At 33.1% G+C, this 17,915-nt stretch overlaps 1 protein-coding gene across 1 annotated transcript; it reads right to left on the bottom strand.

The window, feature by feature from the left end:
• Positions 1–11,746: 11,746 nt before the first annotated feature.
• LOC120203158 (pentatricopeptide repeat-containing protein At4g21065-like) lies at positions 11,747–13,437 on the bottom strand. The gene has a single exon (XM_039203505.1). The coding sequence runs from the start codon at positions 13,421–13,423 to the stop codon at positions 11,747–11,749; it is 1,677 nt and encodes a 558-aa protein (XP_039059436.1). The 5' UTR covers positions 13,424–13,437.
• Between the last annotated feature and the right edge of the window lie 4,478 nt (positions 13,438–17,915).

Below are 17,915 nucleotides of genomic sequence, written 5' to 3'. Positions count from 1 at the left end.
ATTCTCTTAAAATTGAATTTAAATTAAAAAACAATGCGATTTTAGAAAACCTCTCGTTTCGAAAATTTGGGAATTCATTCATGATAAAAACACAAATTCGAAGAGTCGCCACCAATCTTTGATTAGGATGTGATTGAGCACCCAAAAACGTTTTCGTTATCTTAAATAAAAATTAATTTTAATTAAAACAACAAATTTAGGTCCGTGTTACCAGAAAATGAGTTCGGGAGTCGATTACGCGTGGGGAAGGATTAGCACCCCACAACGCCCTAGATCGGTACCTCGTCGATTAATTAATGTCTTTGCAATGAAATTTACAAATTCGATTTTAATTTGATTTATGATCCCCGACAAAACAATAACATACAAATTTACAACATTCAAAAGCACCAAAATAGGTTAAATTAAAATTACCCATTCTTTAGAAAGATAAAGAATATTCGATTATTTACAAATATCGAGATCAGATCTTAAATTAGTTATAACAACCTTTTCTCGATAGATTTAAATAGTCGAATATTTCTTTTTCTTCCATTCCCAAACTTTTAAAGTGATAAATAAATTTCTTTGATGTCACTGATGGGATACATTTTTAATTTTAAAATTGTTAGAAACAAACTTCTTATCAGTTAAGACAACCAACTTAAAACAACTTTAGATTAAAAGGGTATTACATTTAATCTAATAATGTCATACGGTCGAGTTATGCTCATGAGGCTATCATGCAAATTAACTAAGGAAGTGTCGCATGCTCAAATAAATGATTCGACCTAGATTAGTATATTTCAAAAATACATACACCTACAAATGCAATTAGAACTATGTTTCAATAATCAAATAAATTCACATGATTTTATGTGATAAATCGATTAACATAATCAAACAACACGAACTCAATAGATGCGAATATCCCCTAATTACTAAGAAATACACACCTCACGTGTACATATAACTATACAAAATGCATGCATTCATGAAAAGCAATAACACCCATTTATGCACCAAGACAAACATATACGCATATATATGATACGTAAGAGGCCCCCTTTCTGCATTTCAGTTTCTCATGGTCTTATTTAAAAAAAAAAACTAAACCTTATACATTAAGAACTATAATAATTGCACATATATAAATCTAACCAACAAAAAGCATATAAGTGTTTTCAAATTGATATCTTTAGATTGACACGTGATTGGAGATGAATATTATGGTGCTAGGAGGTAAGACAACACAAACAAACAAACAGAGGTTGATTGGGGAAACCAATTTACAAACATTTTGGAGTTTATCAAACTCCTGGATTCGCACTGCAAAGCATACCTTGAGACAACGACTTCGAGCACATTGAATCGGTTCCAATACACGAGGTGAATCGAGCTAAAGACACCGCTGAGTGAAGAGGCAGAAGAGATTGAAGATAACCCAACTAAGAAACGGTCATGGTTTACCCTTCCCCACAGGCACGGGTTACTCCACTCCCAAGTGAAACTGCACCGTTCTCTCCTCTCTGCTCAACCTTCTCTTTTTCGTTTCCCCCCCCCCCCAAAAAAAAAAAACCAGGGCTCGTGGTCTTCCTACCGTCCCCCTTTTAAGTTGCAAAATTATCATTCATTAAACCAACCATCCTCCCACGTTCATTTGCTCCCCCCTTTTCCTTAATGCTATATCCAATAACCTATTAAATATAGATAGTGGAGTAATATTCTCCCATTAATGCTTCATGTAGGAATAAAAAAATGGCATAAGCATGTGTTTGGGCAAACTACACGCATATGGGCAGAATTTGAGGGTGAGTGGAGCATGAGTGGAACTTGATGTGTATGATTTCCCTCTAATCATGCGTGAGTGGTGGCTGGTCAACAAGTATGAGCTGTTTAATGTCTAATTTCAGCTGGATTAGACACTCCCAAGTGTTCCCAAGTGCTGTTCCAACGTGTCTATTGTGCAAGTGAGCAAAGGTATGTTGAAAATTCATAAATCCCGTATTGATTTTCCAGCCTGCACAGTCTTCGGTTATCTGATCATATCTTGAGCTATCGATATCGGATTGATGCGATTAAAAGTGCGTTGGAAAGCTAAGAGATAATATAATAATTGTTAAGAAGACTTCATCATCCAAATATGCTTGTAACATATTCAAAATTTGCGATCAATATGGATAATGTGCACTATCCACTGGACTGCCTTAACTTGCTGCATGGTTTGGTGAGTTGTTGGATCACAGCAGATCCAACGGTGCTCCTGTTGTGGCACTGGGAACTGAGGAACAAAACCCTAACGTCTCAGGTCTTCACGGGTGGGCTCTGCCCCGGCTAAATTTGACAGCCCTTTTGTAATTAGGACTGTTCATCGGGCCTTCGAATAAGACCCGGACAAATTGAGCATCTACATATTCTATAAGATATTAGTACGGGATCCGAACTTGAGGGAATCAAGCTTTTCTATAAAAAAAATAGGTTCGGATTAAGTTCGATTTTTTAGAGAATATGTTCAAGTCACACCAGACTCAGATTTAAGGTAAAAAATATTGTATTAAAAAATAATATAATTATATCTTATATATTTAGAGATAATTATAATAATACATCTTTATATTATTTTTTTCAAATAGATTCTTATTTTTAATGAATAAAAGTAATATTTTTTAAAAAAATTATAATTATTTCATGTTGAATCAGGTCGGGTTCGAGTTTTATCTCAAAAAGTCGGGTCTAGGTTGTGTGATGTCACACTAATCCTGAGTTGAGTTGGGTTTTAGTGTCAGAATATATTTTTCGAGTCAGGTCAGGTTGATGGGTGAACCAATTCGACCTATGCCCATTCTTTGATACTATCTTATATTTACTCAGATTAATTAATTTTAAAATTTAAATCTTAATTAAAATGTTAAAATTTTAAATCTTAATTAATTTATACAGTTAATGTATCATATATTTTTTTGAAAAATATATTTATAATACATTGTATATTCAAGTCTGTTAGCTGGAGCAATCGATCGAAGTTAGGTTAGTGCGTATATGATTTTGGTAGAAAAAGTCGAATTAATTTTTTAAGATTAAAGTCGTTTTTAATTGAAAAAAAAATTGATTTTAATATTATCGAGTTGAATATAGGTAAATAGAATAATTCAAGCTATTAATGATGTTGAGATCGAACAACTCAAGTTATTTTAAAAAATTAATGAATATTTTAATATTTAATCTCGATTAACTTGTAAGTACCAACTTTTTTTTATTTTTTAATCATTATTAAAATACAAATTATAGAAAATATATTTAAAGTTGATGAATCGCAACTTTAGAAGCGAATTCAATCAAATTAAAATTTTAATTATGAGTTTTAAATTAAAATTTTAATTTAAATCTTAAAAGTAAAACCCAAATAAACTCGAATTTGAATTAAATTTTAAATTATAATTTAAACTTAAAATTCAGATGTGAACTTGTTACCTAACGTTATTAGCTTGCATAATAATATAATTAACTTCCAACATTTGCAGTATATACAAGGCACAACTGTTCTAATACAAATTATCTAAAGAGTAAATTACAAATTTGGTAATTAAACTTTACTTTTTATTTTACTCATTATATTTTAAATATTTTCAATTTCTTCAATGAACTTAATGCATTGAGTTTTTTTATCACTGAACTTAATGCATTGAGTTTTTTTATCACTCGGCCGTTAAATAGTTAATGTCGTTAGAATGAGTTGTTATATAGATTCAAAACAACATTATTTTGGTGAAAATTTTATTTTTCTTAAACGGCATTATTTTTTACGTCGTTAACTATTTGGCTTAAGGGACACCTTTTCCCCGGTAATAGACTCAATTTATCGCTTTCGCCTCTATCGTATTTTTACATCAATTTAGTCCTCAAAGTTGTTTAATTGTATTATTCTATACACTACCCTTGACTTAAAACCCTAAATTAAGATTTTAGGTTTAGGGTTTAAGATTTATGGTTATGGGGTTATGATTTATAATTTAGAGTTTTAAATTAGAAGTAGGGTATAGAATGATGTCATTGAGCAACTTCGGCTAAATTGATGTGAAATAGGACCTTTTAGAAATTATTTAAAAGAATAACCCCAAATCGTCCATATCGGACGACCTCGCGATATGTAAACCGCATGTTAAATCTTTGCACCTTTCAACACGCGAGATACATCTGAAGTGTGCACATTTTCTAGGTAAGCCAATAAAATAATTGGATAAAATGAACTGGCTTATTGCGAAGCGCGAGGTAACATTTATGATCCAAAATATCGAGAGATTTATAAAGGATCTTGTGGTCTGCAAAGGGCGAGGTTCTTTCGAATTCCGTATAACAACCTAATTTGGAACTTAGAAATTAAATGAATATATAAATATAAATATAATAATAATTATTATTATTATTATTTATTAAATATAAAAAATAATTAAAATATAATAATATATAAATATAGTAATTAAAATAGATATTTTATAAAAGATAATTATAATATATATATTGTAAATTTTGAAATAATGAAAAATTATATGGGTAAAATATTAAATATAATAAATAATTAATAATATTATAATTATAATATATTATGAAATTTAAAAGATAAAGTAATCTCGCGACTTACAAACCGCGAGGTACTGGTAACGAAATAAATTTCGTTTGTTTTCAACGTAACTCACGTCTTGTAGGATGCAAGTTGTATTTAAAATTGTGCTTCCCGGGGTACAAGAAGGGTTATAAATAGGGCCCTTCACTCATATTCATCACCACACCCATCCCTTTCATATATTCAAAGATTTCATATCATGATGGCGACTTTATTAAGACATGATCGAAATCGCGTATTCGATTATTGGAGGCGAAATGATGATGTAAATTAATTAATACTATTTTATATTTTTACTATTTATTTATTGATTTAGTCTATTTATTTTGATATTTAAATATTTTTTTAATATATATATTTCGTAAAGATATGAACGTGGATTAGAGTGTCATTTAAATCGTGTGACACCACCTGATACAGATATTATTGACTATTTACATTTAGTGGGTTTCAGATATATCAGTAGTATAACTGGTGACAGTGTGAAGCTGCATCCTCCACTTATAAATACGTTGGTGAAAAGATGGAGACCTGAGATGCACATGTTTCATTTACCGTGTGGGGAGGCAACTATTACCGCAAGATGTTACATTTCATCTGGGACTGTCTATTGATGGAGTAGTTATTATTGGTGTTGTCGACGCCCTTAGAAACGTATGTGAGGTATTGCTCGAAATTTATCCGCCTGATGATGCACGCGATGGTGAAAAAATAAAAATTAAATTTTTTGATAAAAATTTTATGAACCTACCCTAGAATGCAGAACATGAAATGAAGGGGGTAAATATAAATGTTTTTATCTATGAATATTTATTTATTTAGAAATTAAATATTTATATTATTTTATTAATTTTTTGAAGCGATTTGCTCATGCGCATATACTACGAGTTATTGGGGGATTTTAATGCCTAAAAAACCCCGAAATAAAGTACATCTAATGTGGTTAAATTATTTGCAAAATTTGAGTGATTCAAGAAATATAAGTTGGGGGTCGGCAGTTTTGGCATTTTTTGGGCAACTTTATAGATTCGTAGATTCGACGAAAAATATCATTGGAGAGTGTTTATTGTTGTTACAGTCATGGGCTTGGATTCAAATGTCATTTTTATGTATGATCCTTAAAACACATGTCTCATATGAATTTCCATTACGTAGAGGTAAAAAAATATTTTTATTTATTTTTTATAATATTATTAACAAATAATACAATTCAATTGTATTAATGATAGGTAGACTGATGAAACCTCTCACGCCTACTTACCAACACACTAACGAGACTTCAGACTCTTAATTAATAAGTTTGGACATTATGTAATAAAATATTTTCCTTCGACTTTTATCTTATATTTTTATAATAATTTAATTTATTTAAGGTTTTTACCCAACAAAGTTATGTAATTTTAATTTTATAGTTCTTATGGACGCCTTACTGTGATGTTGTTATTGCCGTCTGTCTATAAGATTCGAGTGACTAATGTGCTCGTTTACATTGTGTCAGTCCGCTGATTTTGTATGAGATAGTCGAGTGGCATCCTATCGAGTGCGTCCTTCGACAATTTAATTATGTCCAATCAATTCTGCCACATCCACATTTCTTGGATCAGTTGCATCAACTGACACGAAAAGAAAAGGCGAAAATTAATTGGGCGGACCATAATGTGGTGTATCCGAATGAGTGGGTCCGAAGATTCGAGAGGACGCCAACGTCTCAACCTATCTTCGACCATAGTATGATATACGATTATATGCGGTGGCACCAAGAATATGAGATGCCACATATATTGACCGATGAAGAGCGAGCGCGAGAATTATATGTTCCTCCACGCCCACGGATGATGAGGCAACGTGGGGGAGTCAAGGCAGAGAAGAAGAAGATAACAAGGTGCATCATCCTCATCGACAACAACACATGGACATACTCATACACCGCTGACACACCTTGATCGTGTGTACACCCACTCGACTCAATCAGTATTTCATCAAATGGGGTAGTTCTCTGAAGGTTTCCTCACCGACGTCTTTGACCAGTTCAATTCACCACCGACACAATTGATGGCTAACTTTGGATCTTGTATTGTTGAGCAGATGCTACCACATATCATATTCTACACCAGTCCCGATTCCAGTGCCAGTGGTGAATTGATTGCATATACAACTATGATCCCTCGATCTTGATGATGATATTACTAAAGATGAAGAGGAATCGCAATTACGTTTGTGTCGGACTCGTCATCCACCACGATACGGAACTGGTAGACATAGGCATTATTAGCTGTCATTTATTTCGTTTTTCAAAATTGAAATATTTGTACTAAATTATTTTATTTTGAGTTAATCAAAATATTTTTTGTTATGCAAACTATTTTATTATTTTGTACTAAACTATTTTATTTTGAGTTAATTAAGCAATTGCAGTTTATCGAATAATTTTTAGTTTTGCGAACTATTTTCCATTAGTCAATTCATCTTGGGAGTTATTTTTCTAATAAATTAATAAACATGTTTCAGTGAAAATCGCATCATACATCACGCGATATCTATAGTACTTTAGCAGAACCACGCATCTTGCAAAACGCGAGATACCATGAACTCGCACCCTGCAACCCGCGTTATTTGGAAATCGTGTCTTACAACCCGCGAGGTTCTTGAACGCCAATAAAGCAATCACAATTTAGTATTATTGGGTAAAAACTTAGCTAAAATGTCGAGGAGAGAAAGCCTTACTGCTTTGGTATCTTACGATGGTGAAATGATCGGTGATGCATCTCTCGGTGTCGTGTTTCAGCCCGTACACACTGTGACAATAACGCTACCAACGAAGTTAATGTATAACAAGGTGATGAAGAAAGTGAAGAAAATTGTCCTACATACTCGTGGTACAAAATTGTTACTCTTGAAGTATCGACTACTGACGTCGTTAGAACCATTAACGTACACAATATACATCGTTTAAGACAATGGTGATGTGCATATGATGGTCGATGCTTACTTGCAATAATTATTTGGATGGCTGATGGAGTTGTATCCATTGTTTTCTGATGCTGATGATGGTATCAGTGTGCCAAGTTGGAGACAAAGTTCGACTTTAATCCAATTGTTGACAGTTCGACGATAATTTTGAGAAACGACTTCAATTTGTTAAGCACACATTGTACACATAACGATTTGGGTGCATCATCGTCTTCAATGCCAAGGCATTCTTGCATTGCTAGATTCGAGTTTGACTTGAACATGCCACCAACGCAACAATCCACGTTTAACTCGTCCGAAGATTTCTCATCTGAATGATATTCAATGTATATCCCTTATGTGGATAACGTCGAACTTGGGGAATCTGTTTGTGAGGGGTCTCGTAATCGACGAACACCTGCAGCAACGACTAACTTTGATTTAAATAAGGCTGAACTATTCCACTTTGAAGTGGATCAGTTTGACGAAGAACCAATAAGGAAGCTCGGCTCCGATGGTGATGAGTTAGGCCCCTTCTGTGAAGAACCATAAAACATTGACATGCCACCAGAAGCAGAAGACAACGAAGAATACGACGCAACTACAATGATTCCATATGCTGCAATGCCTATTTTTTTATTACCAGCCACTATCACACTTTAAAACAATTGATATGGAAGTATTCAACGCTCCGGAATTTTTCTAATTCCCACACATTGAGCAATACAATCAACGTAGTGATGGTGATCTCTATGTTGGAATGGTTTTCAGGTTAATATAATGTTTTATTTTTTTATTATTTATTTTGATTTGTTTATTGGTAAGTTGATAATTTTATTTACTCTTTTTACAAATGAGTTTCAGGACAAAAGAACAAGTTGTGGCTGCAATCAATAACTACAACATACGTCGTTCCATCAAATCAACTGTAAAAAAATTGATGCAGATAAGTACATCGTTGAATGTCTCCATAAGAAGCATGAATATAATTGGATGGTTCGTGTATCACGGTTGAAGACGATGAACAACCTTTGGAAACTCATAAAATACGTCTAACCACATACATGCACCGTCAACATCCTAAATCAAGATCATCGTAACTTGGATGTACACGTGCTTTATGAAGCCTTCATTCCGTTGCTCAAATCAAATCCACGTGTTACGGTTGTGACCTGTATTGCTTCAGTTACATCGCTATACGAGTACACAATTGACTACCACAAAGCATAGTATGTAAGGTATCATGCCCAATAAAAATTGTTCATCCAATGGGAGGAATCATACAATGAATTGCGGTCATGGCTTAAATTGATGCAGAAACATATTTCAGGAACAATTGTGAAATTGGAAACAATCCCAACATATGAATATGATCGTGTTGTACAAGGTGTCTGCCAATTCTATCGGCTCTTTTGGACATTTCCACAATGCATTAATCCATTCTGACACTGCAAGTCGATTGTTCAAATCGACGACACTTGGTTATATGGTCAATACACTCAAATAATGTTATTAGTGGTTTCACAAGAAATCAACAGAAAAATTATTCCCATCACCTTCGCAATTGTCGAAAATGAAGATATCGACTCTTGGGAATTCTTCCTTACGAACTTACAAACATATGTTCTATTACATGTGATGCGGGATAGAGATGATGTGATTTGTCTTATTTTTTGCATAGGTGATGGTATCAAATACGCACTCCAGCATATGGGCCCGTCTTACGAACCCCCAATATTTATCACCGGTACTATATACGACATATTGCCGCAAACTATTTGCAGAAGTTCAAGAGTCAAGATGAGCGTCTAATGGTGCTTCAAATGGGTACATATTTTACCTTTTTCGGTTTACCATATCTTTATAAAAAATTATTTCATATTAATTGTTCCACTTTTTATTGATAGGTTACACAAAGTTCGTATGTAAGTTTGAGGACCTGATGTAGGAACTTAGACATGAATTTTGAGGGCTTCAACTACCTTGTTAGAATCCCAAAAGAGAAATTGTTTCGATCATTTAATGGGGATAGAAAGTACAGTCACATGAAAATGAACTTGGTTGAGGCAATAAATTCATCACTAAAGGGAGTGTGTCATTTGCCTATCACGTTTTTTGTCAAAGCAAGATATTATCGACTGACAACCCTTTTCTCAACCTTGGTAAGGTAAACAGTTGACTGGATGGCATGTGGCCACCAAATCCACCCAGACCTCCTTAGAAATTGCAAACATTACAACACCATTCTAACGCGATGAGTGCCATATACTTCTCTCGCGAAGTGTCATTATTCCGTGTATCAAAATTTGTGAGACCATTGGAAGGCATATAATACAACACATACGTAGTTAATTTACAAGAAAAAAATATGCGAGTACGGATTTTTCCAAACTTTCAAATACCTGTGTACGCACACCATTGCTGTTATTTCTACTGTTTGGATACCCTACATGAGATTCGTTGATTGAGTTTACTTACTTGAAACTATATTCAAGGTTTATGAATATGTATTCTCTCTCATTGGAAATGAATGAGATCTAGATAAGTTGATGATGAACCTACAATACGACCATATTATGCACTATAACGAAAAAAACGATCGTCCACGATCAACCTAGTTTTTTTGTGACGAGGATTTGGTCGAACATCCAGAAAGAATCAGACAACCGAAATTTTGCTCTATATGTAGGAATCCCGGACACACAAAGAACAAATGTCCCAATCGCTTAGGCACACGTATCAATTAAATGGGTTTTTTGCATTATTTCTTTTTTAATTAAGAACACATATTACTCATATTTACAAAACAGAAATAACACTCCAATATGTATATCAAACCATTTTTTCTTCTTTCTTCAAAAAACCATGATTTCTAACTATTTTCAATGTCATTTTTACACTGCTTAAAATGTCGTATATATGTTGATATTATAGTAACCTTAAAGATAAATTGTAACACTACACATTTATAATTAGATTTTTTTATAAAAAATTAGTTTCCCACCCGGAAATAGTATTCGAACAATGTTATGGACACTGAAGGGATGATAGAAAATATATTATCCTCGTGCTTTACATGCCGCGAGGTCTCCCATATATCTCGCGATATTTTAGATCATAAAGGCTATCTCACGCTTCGCAATACGCGAGGTAATTTTATCCAATTGTTTTATTAGCTTACCTGGAAAATACGCCCACGTCGGATGTATCTCAAGTGTTGGAGGGTACGAGGATTTAACACGCAGTTTGCAGGCTAGTAAATCATCTGATGTGGACGATTTAGGGTTATTCTTTCAAATAATTTCTAGATGATCATATCTTTTAAATAATTATATGTTTAAGGTTTTTAATATAAAATTACCTCAAAACCACTACTAAGCTAAAGTTTACTATAGTCATTAGCAGTAAAGTCACCATCATTTCATTTGACAAATAAAAACGCGTTTTCTTTCCTTCAATTAAAAATAATAATCAAAATGCTTAAATCATTAATCACAATATGTACTTAATGAGTTCAACGCTCGTGATTAGTTTAAATTCGATTTGGGTTGATTCGATCTTAATACTTTGATAAGTTGAGTCGAATAAAATTCAACCCGACTCAATAAATTCGCGAACAACTCATTAATTTTTTTATATAATTTTTTAGTAGTTATATCAAAAATTATTTTATTAAAAAATTACTAATTTACTAATAAATAATAAAAAAGATGATAAATTACTAACTTATTAATGTTCTAATAAATAACAAAAAAACTAAATTATTAATTAATATTTTACTATATCCAAAAATCAAATCTTATTTATTAGTTTAATGTGTTTGTGGATTATTACTTTAGTATTTAGAATTAGAAATTGTTGTATACACTCTTTTGATATTTTTTTTGAGTTAAATTTATTAATATATGTTTATATTAAGTTATATGTAATATAATAGATTTTACATGTAGTTAAGAAAATAAGGTTAAAATTTCGGGGAACTTAACGAGCTTAATGAGTAACGAGTTTTTTTAACGAGTACAAGTCAAGGAAATTTTTAACAAGCTTAATGAGCAACGAGTCGAGCAACAAATTTTTTTAACAAACACGAGTCGAACACTACCTAACTTGCGATCGACTCGCTTAATAAGCACCATAGTCAATAAAATGGTTAGCAGCAGTAACAGAAAGGGCCAAATAGGAATAGATATTAGTCTATTACCAGTAATCCTTGCAAGAACAAGATCCCTTACTAAAACGATGGAACCGATTCCGGTCTCGGACAACGATTTCCCGGTCGAACTTATCGGAAACATTTTTCATGAAACAATGACAATCATAACAAATTCGAAGATTCTTTATGACCCTTATGATCTTCCTATCCTTGAATCTAAGAAGCGCGAATGCAACGGCCAATTTCTCACTATGGTAGCTGAGGCTCTGCTCCTTCTCCTCGTCTTCGATGTCATGCAACACGTTGCTGGTATGGGGAGTGTAGCCTTCGGCTAGAAGATCATCGATTATCGAAATCAAGAATCGTTTGATTTCGTTGGATTTAGGATGCGAATCGTCTCCGGAAACAAACTCATAAACCATGTCCCCTGCACTGAGCAAGCTATAGCCAGGTTCCTTCCCAAGTTTCTTCTCCCTCATTGAGTTTCTCACATTTGCTTTCTCATCCCATCTACCAACTCGACCGTATGCATTCGATAAGAGCACGTAATCACCATCGTGATTAGGATGGAATTCGTAGATCTTCGCCCTTGCTTTCTCGGCCAACTTAAGCTCATCGTGTTTCACACAAGCTCCGAGCAAAGTCCTCCAAATGACTGCATTTGGCCTAGTAGGCATCGTATCGACGAATTCAAAAGCTTTGTCGAGCAACCCTGCACGACCGAGTAAATCAACCATACAACCGTAATGTTCAACTGTCGGTTCCATCCCGCAATCAGTCTTTATACTCTCGAAAACGCCCCATCCTTCCTCCACGAGTCCGCCATGACTACAGGCCACTAAAACACTGTTGAAAGTAAGATGATCAGGCTTCAAACCAGCTTCTTTCATCTCCCGAAACACTTCCAACGCCTCTTCGCCGTGCCCGTGAACGGCCAGCCCGTTGATCAGCACCGTCCAAGTCAAGATATTTTTCACGGCCATGCCATTGAAAATCTTTATGGAATCATCAACAGAGCCGCATCTGGAATACATATCAATCATCGCAGTACCCAATGACACGGTGCGATTCAACTGGGTTCTTGAAATATAAGCATCAACCCATTTGCCCAATTCCAAAGCTCCTAAGCTTGAAACCGCCGATATTACACTAAGCATGGTAACTTCATCGGGCTTAAGATTTCCCGCCAACTGCATTTCTTGAAACAAACCCAAAGCTTCATACCCAAGGTTATTATTTGCGAAACAAGAGATCATGCTAGACCAAGAAACCAAGTCTCTCTCTGGCATTTCATCGAACACGTGGAGTGCAGTAGCCACTGACCCAATCGAGCCGTAGAAACTAATCAAAGCGTTTTGTACATAAATATCGGAATCCAAACCCAGTTTGATAATGAGCCCGTGAGCATCGTGACCTACGTGGAGTCGGGCGCATGCTTTGAGGACGAAGGGGAAAGTGAAGTGATCCGGGGATACGCCGTCACGGCGCATGGTGGAAAAGAGTGAAACGGCGTGAGAAGGCGAGGAGTGGGCGTGGGCCCTGATGATGGTGTTGTAAGCGAAGGTATCCGGGGACGGAATGCGAGCGAAAACAGAGCGCGCATAGGGTAAGGATGCCGGGGCGGCGGCGGCGAAAGAAAGCAGGAGACGGCGGAGGGAGACGGGCTCGTTTCGGAGGCCGGTTTTGATGAGGCAAGCGTGGAACTTGTAAACATTATTCATAGATGGATTGGTGTAATCATTTATTGGGTCTCTCTTTGTAGATTCATTAGCTCAATTTTGAACGTCGATTGGCCTTGGCTAGTTTCGTGTTCATCGTTGAAGAGTTGGTGGTGATGCCTGCATGAGACGGCAAGCTTATAAATATATGTATAAATTATGTGTTTAGTACCTAAATTATTAAATTGATTCGTTTTAGTACTTATAATTTTGATTCGTTATATTTTTATGGGTAAACTATATCATTCATCACACAATTATCTTTTTACTCTTATTTTGGTTCTAAAGTTTAAAACTTTTTAATTTAACTACTCAACTTTCAAATTGCTCCTATTTTAATCACTCTAATTTATTTTATTAATAATTTTTGTGACATGACATTTTGTATTATTATTTTATTAATATATAATTAAAAAATTAAATTTGAAAGTTAGAGTGATTAAATTATGATTAATTTGAAAATTAAGTAGTTAAATTAAAAAATTAAATTTTAATGACCAAAATAGTAGTAAGAAGATAATTGAGTGATGAATGATACAATTTACCTATAAATTGGGTGCCACGTGCAAATTTCCCGTTAAGTTTTTAACGGTGATGTACTAAAACAAAACAAAAATTAAACGTTAGATATGATTTTAAAAAAATTAAAATTTAAATACTAAAATGAACCAAAATTAATAGATTATGTACTAAATGTGTAGTTTATCTTAAATATACCTAATGACAACTAACCTATCATTTAACGTCTACGTTGATGTTAGATTGATCGAAAGATTTACTTGGTGCTATATTAATATCATGGAAACTTAATTAGAATATTTTTAAATTTATGAACCAATATAGAAGATGAAGTGAAATTCTAGGACATATGGTGAATTTATCCCATAAAATGGTAAATAAAGAAAGAAATAAATGATAAATGGCATAATGATTAAATTAATCTCTAATATTTGCACAAATAGTCATTTTAGTACCTTCTATTTGTAGCATTTTAGCTCTTGATGTTTTAATTTTTGGTCAAAATAACTCATGTTAGATGAAAAATATTAGTTAACCAACAATCGACGTGATATTTTTACATGTGTTTAATTATTGATGTGACATATTATACCATCCAAAATAATGACATAACATATGTTTCGTAATCCTTAAATAATCACGTGACATATATCATATCACTTAAAGTGATGATATGATATGTTTCATGTTATCAATTAAAAACATGTAAAAATATCATGTTAGCAACATATCTTGATCGTTAATAAACTAATGATTTCAATTCAATATAAATTATTTTAATCAAAAATTAAAAGATTATAATATTTAATAATAAAAAAACAAAAGCTAAAGTAATTATTTATACAAATATTAAGAATAATTTTATCATTATACCTAATAACCTATTCCACATATCACTGAATTTTAGTGTCATTTTGAGCCATCAAAACGTTAGCCTCCACATTATCAAAGTAACAGAAATGATTGTTCTTGCCGTCACATTGTTTTAGAGGAACGACCAAATAATATGACGGTAAATTACACATTTAATATTTAAATCATTAATTTTGGTATGTTTTTGTGTTTAAATTTTTAATATTTTTTAAAATTATATTAAATTTTAGTTTTTATTTCATTTTAGTACTCATGGTTAAAAATTTTAGTTTTTGTTTTATTTTAGTATCTTGTTCAAAATTTAACGTTAAATTTAAAAAAAAAAATTGAAAGTTTGGATATTAAAAGATCAAAATTGATAGATTAAATATTAAACGTGTTAAGTGTTTAGTCGTAGAGTTCTAAAATGAAATGAAAACTAAACGTTAGGTATGGTTTCAAAAAAATAAAAGTACTAAAATAGACCAAAATTGATAGTTTAGATGTTAAATACATAATTTACCTGCAATATAATTGAAATTTGAACTAAATTTCAATGTTATGATTGATAGAGTTTAAAGTGAAGTGATAAATTCGATACAAACACTAAAAATCGGGATACTTGGAGTAATTTATTCAAATAAATAAGATTTAATAAAATATAAATGTTTAAATTATGTCTCAAAAAACCTTTTGGTGTTTAAATAATATTTTACTAAAAATATGTTATAATGTTTTCCCAGTTATATTTTTAGGTATCTACAATTATATTTTTTATTTTTAATAATAAAAATATTATTTTTAAAAAATTAAAAACTTAATTTATTTATAAAAATCTAAATTTTTACTAAAGTTATAAAAAATCATACAAAACTAAAATTTCTCATTTAAACCCAATTACTAATCGTTGGTGGTTATCTTCGACCGTCATTGTCATCGTCGAATGGTTGGATTTTGATCAAAATTGCATGGTAATTCGAATGGTGGCGGCAATGTGGCTTATGGACGTCGGAATCGACGAAGAACGACGACAGTGGTTTAAAATCCGATAAACCTTTGAACGTTGCTCCACAACAAACAGTGACAGATCATGACAAAGGGTCAGCGAGGTTTGATCAGGGATACGCTGGTGCTAATGACGATGTCAGTGATAGTCTCGACTAGCTGGCTGACGACTATGAAAGAGAAATAAGAAAGGGAAAAAGGAGAAGGTGAGAGAGACGAGGGAGCATGGGTGTTGTTTTAATTGTTTTTGATATTGAAAACATTAAACATCTATTTTTAGCGAAAATTCTTTAAACAGTGTTTTGAGTAGGGGTGTGCAGATCCGGGTACCCGAACGGATTTTCGGGTACCCGAAACATCCGGGTCAGTGATTTTTCGGCCCGTGACCCGATCCGGATATTCTCGGGTACCCGGATTTTTCGGCTACCCATATGTCGGGTACCCGAATACCCGGATTTTTTTTCCAAATTATTAAATAAAACAAAAACAAAAAAATTATTAAACCATCCAAGTACATATAAATAAACTCAACAGACCTTCAAATTGATAATTTTAATGAATGCAGTCAATCAAACATGCTTTACTTCAAATCACTGATGATTTCTTAGAAGATTGGAGTAAAACAAAAACAAATCGACGTTGAGATTATGAAAATATTAAGTAAGTGAATAAATTACACTCAATATCGTTTCAGGAGAGAAACTGTTTTGTAAGATTCTTCGTTGATGTAATGTAAGAAAATGAAATAATGTTACTAAACGAATCAAATTCGTCGTGTAACCAAGGAAATATGATGTTAAGGCGCACTAGAAGTTGAAGATCTGAATTTAATATCCATTACATGATGTTAAAATTTCCTAATTATACAAACCACATAATTCCAACATAGCAAGAAAAAAAAACGAATTTACCGCGCTGCGGATGAACAATATCATACCAGGAGTACAAGAAAGTTTTAGAAGACAACCAAAGTTCAAACTTAGGTTGACTAAATAAACTACAACGGATTTTTGCTATTCAACTCATTCTCTTCATTCTTCTCAATAATGGTCAATATTGTTTTAGAAATAACTTGGAATCCAAAATCTTTTAGAAACTTCAGATCCTTCGGAAGTATTTAAATTCAGTCATGCAAATAAACATGAAAAAACATATCCGAGTAAGCCATTTTTAGTTAATATATAAAAAAAAACTTAACCGGGTATTCGGGTAACCGGGTACCCGGAAAATCAAATTTTCTGACACGGGCCCGACCCGGGCGGGTAATTTTTTTATGAAAATTACCCGGTTTTTTATGATCCGGGTTGGCAGGTCGGGTCAACCAGGTTGGTTTCATTGTGGGACAACATCACCCATCTGTTGCTCTTCGCCGAAATCTACTACTTCACAAGTTTTGAGGTTTCGTTTTCTTTTTTAACTTCCGTAGTGTTGTTTGCTTACTTCAATTTACTTTATTTCTGTTTAAAATTTTACTTGTGTTTGAAAATTTATCGTGACCCCATCTTGTAGTTCTGATTTTTTGGTTAATTTCTTCCCAACATCTTTGTTGTTGGATCTTTTTCACGTCAACTGCTTCAGGGTAGTTTGATATGGGAATTGACTTCGATTCCTTGTTGTTGGATAGAAAATTTTACAGCTTTCTTATTGCTTGGGTGATTTATTCTTATTAGCTATTTTGTTTATCAGAGGCGCTTTGATTTTCTGTGAAGAATTATAAGTTGAGTTAGGTTTTTGAATATTCAAGCTTTATTGGGAAAATTTGTGAGAAGTTGCTACATAGAATTCAGTCGTGTTTTGTTTTTAAAGGGTTCTTTTAGCAATTAATTTTATTCATAAATATTTAACCCGCATAATAATAAAAATCAATATTATTATATTTCCTTCTCTTTTAACAATAGGCTTTTAGCAATATTTAATAACAATAGTATTATATAAATTAAAACCCTATTTAGTAACCAACTAAGCTTCTTAGTACCCTCAATTCTCTAGCGTTTTATTGGTGCATCTTTTGTCTTCTTTGGATTCCTTTTTCATAGTTCCTCATAGCTTCGACTATAGATGATTACTTGAGGTCATATCATTCTTTTAGAGCCCATAGGGTGTATAGGGGGAGGGCTCG

The sequence above is a fragment of the Hibiscus syriacus genome, unplaced genomic scaffold (genome assembly GCF_006381635.1).
Source record: "Hibiscus syriacus cultivar Baekdansim isolate YM2019G1 unplaced genomic scaffold, ASM638163v2 tig00009055_pilon, whole genome shotgun sequence".
NCBI classification, from domain to species: domain Eukaryota; kingdom Viridiplantae; phylum Streptophyta; class Magnoliopsida; order Malvales; family Malvaceae; genus Hibiscus; species Hibiscus syriacus.
The sequence above is the reverse complement of the archived record's forward strand: the minus strand, read 5'-3'. Positions and strand labels throughout refer to the sequence as shown.

Coding starts and splice junctions, on each gene's coding strand:
- LOC120203158 (XM_039203505.1), bottom strand. CDS start 13,423: ATGAATAATGTTTACAAGTTCCACGCTTGCCTCATCAAAACCGGCCTC.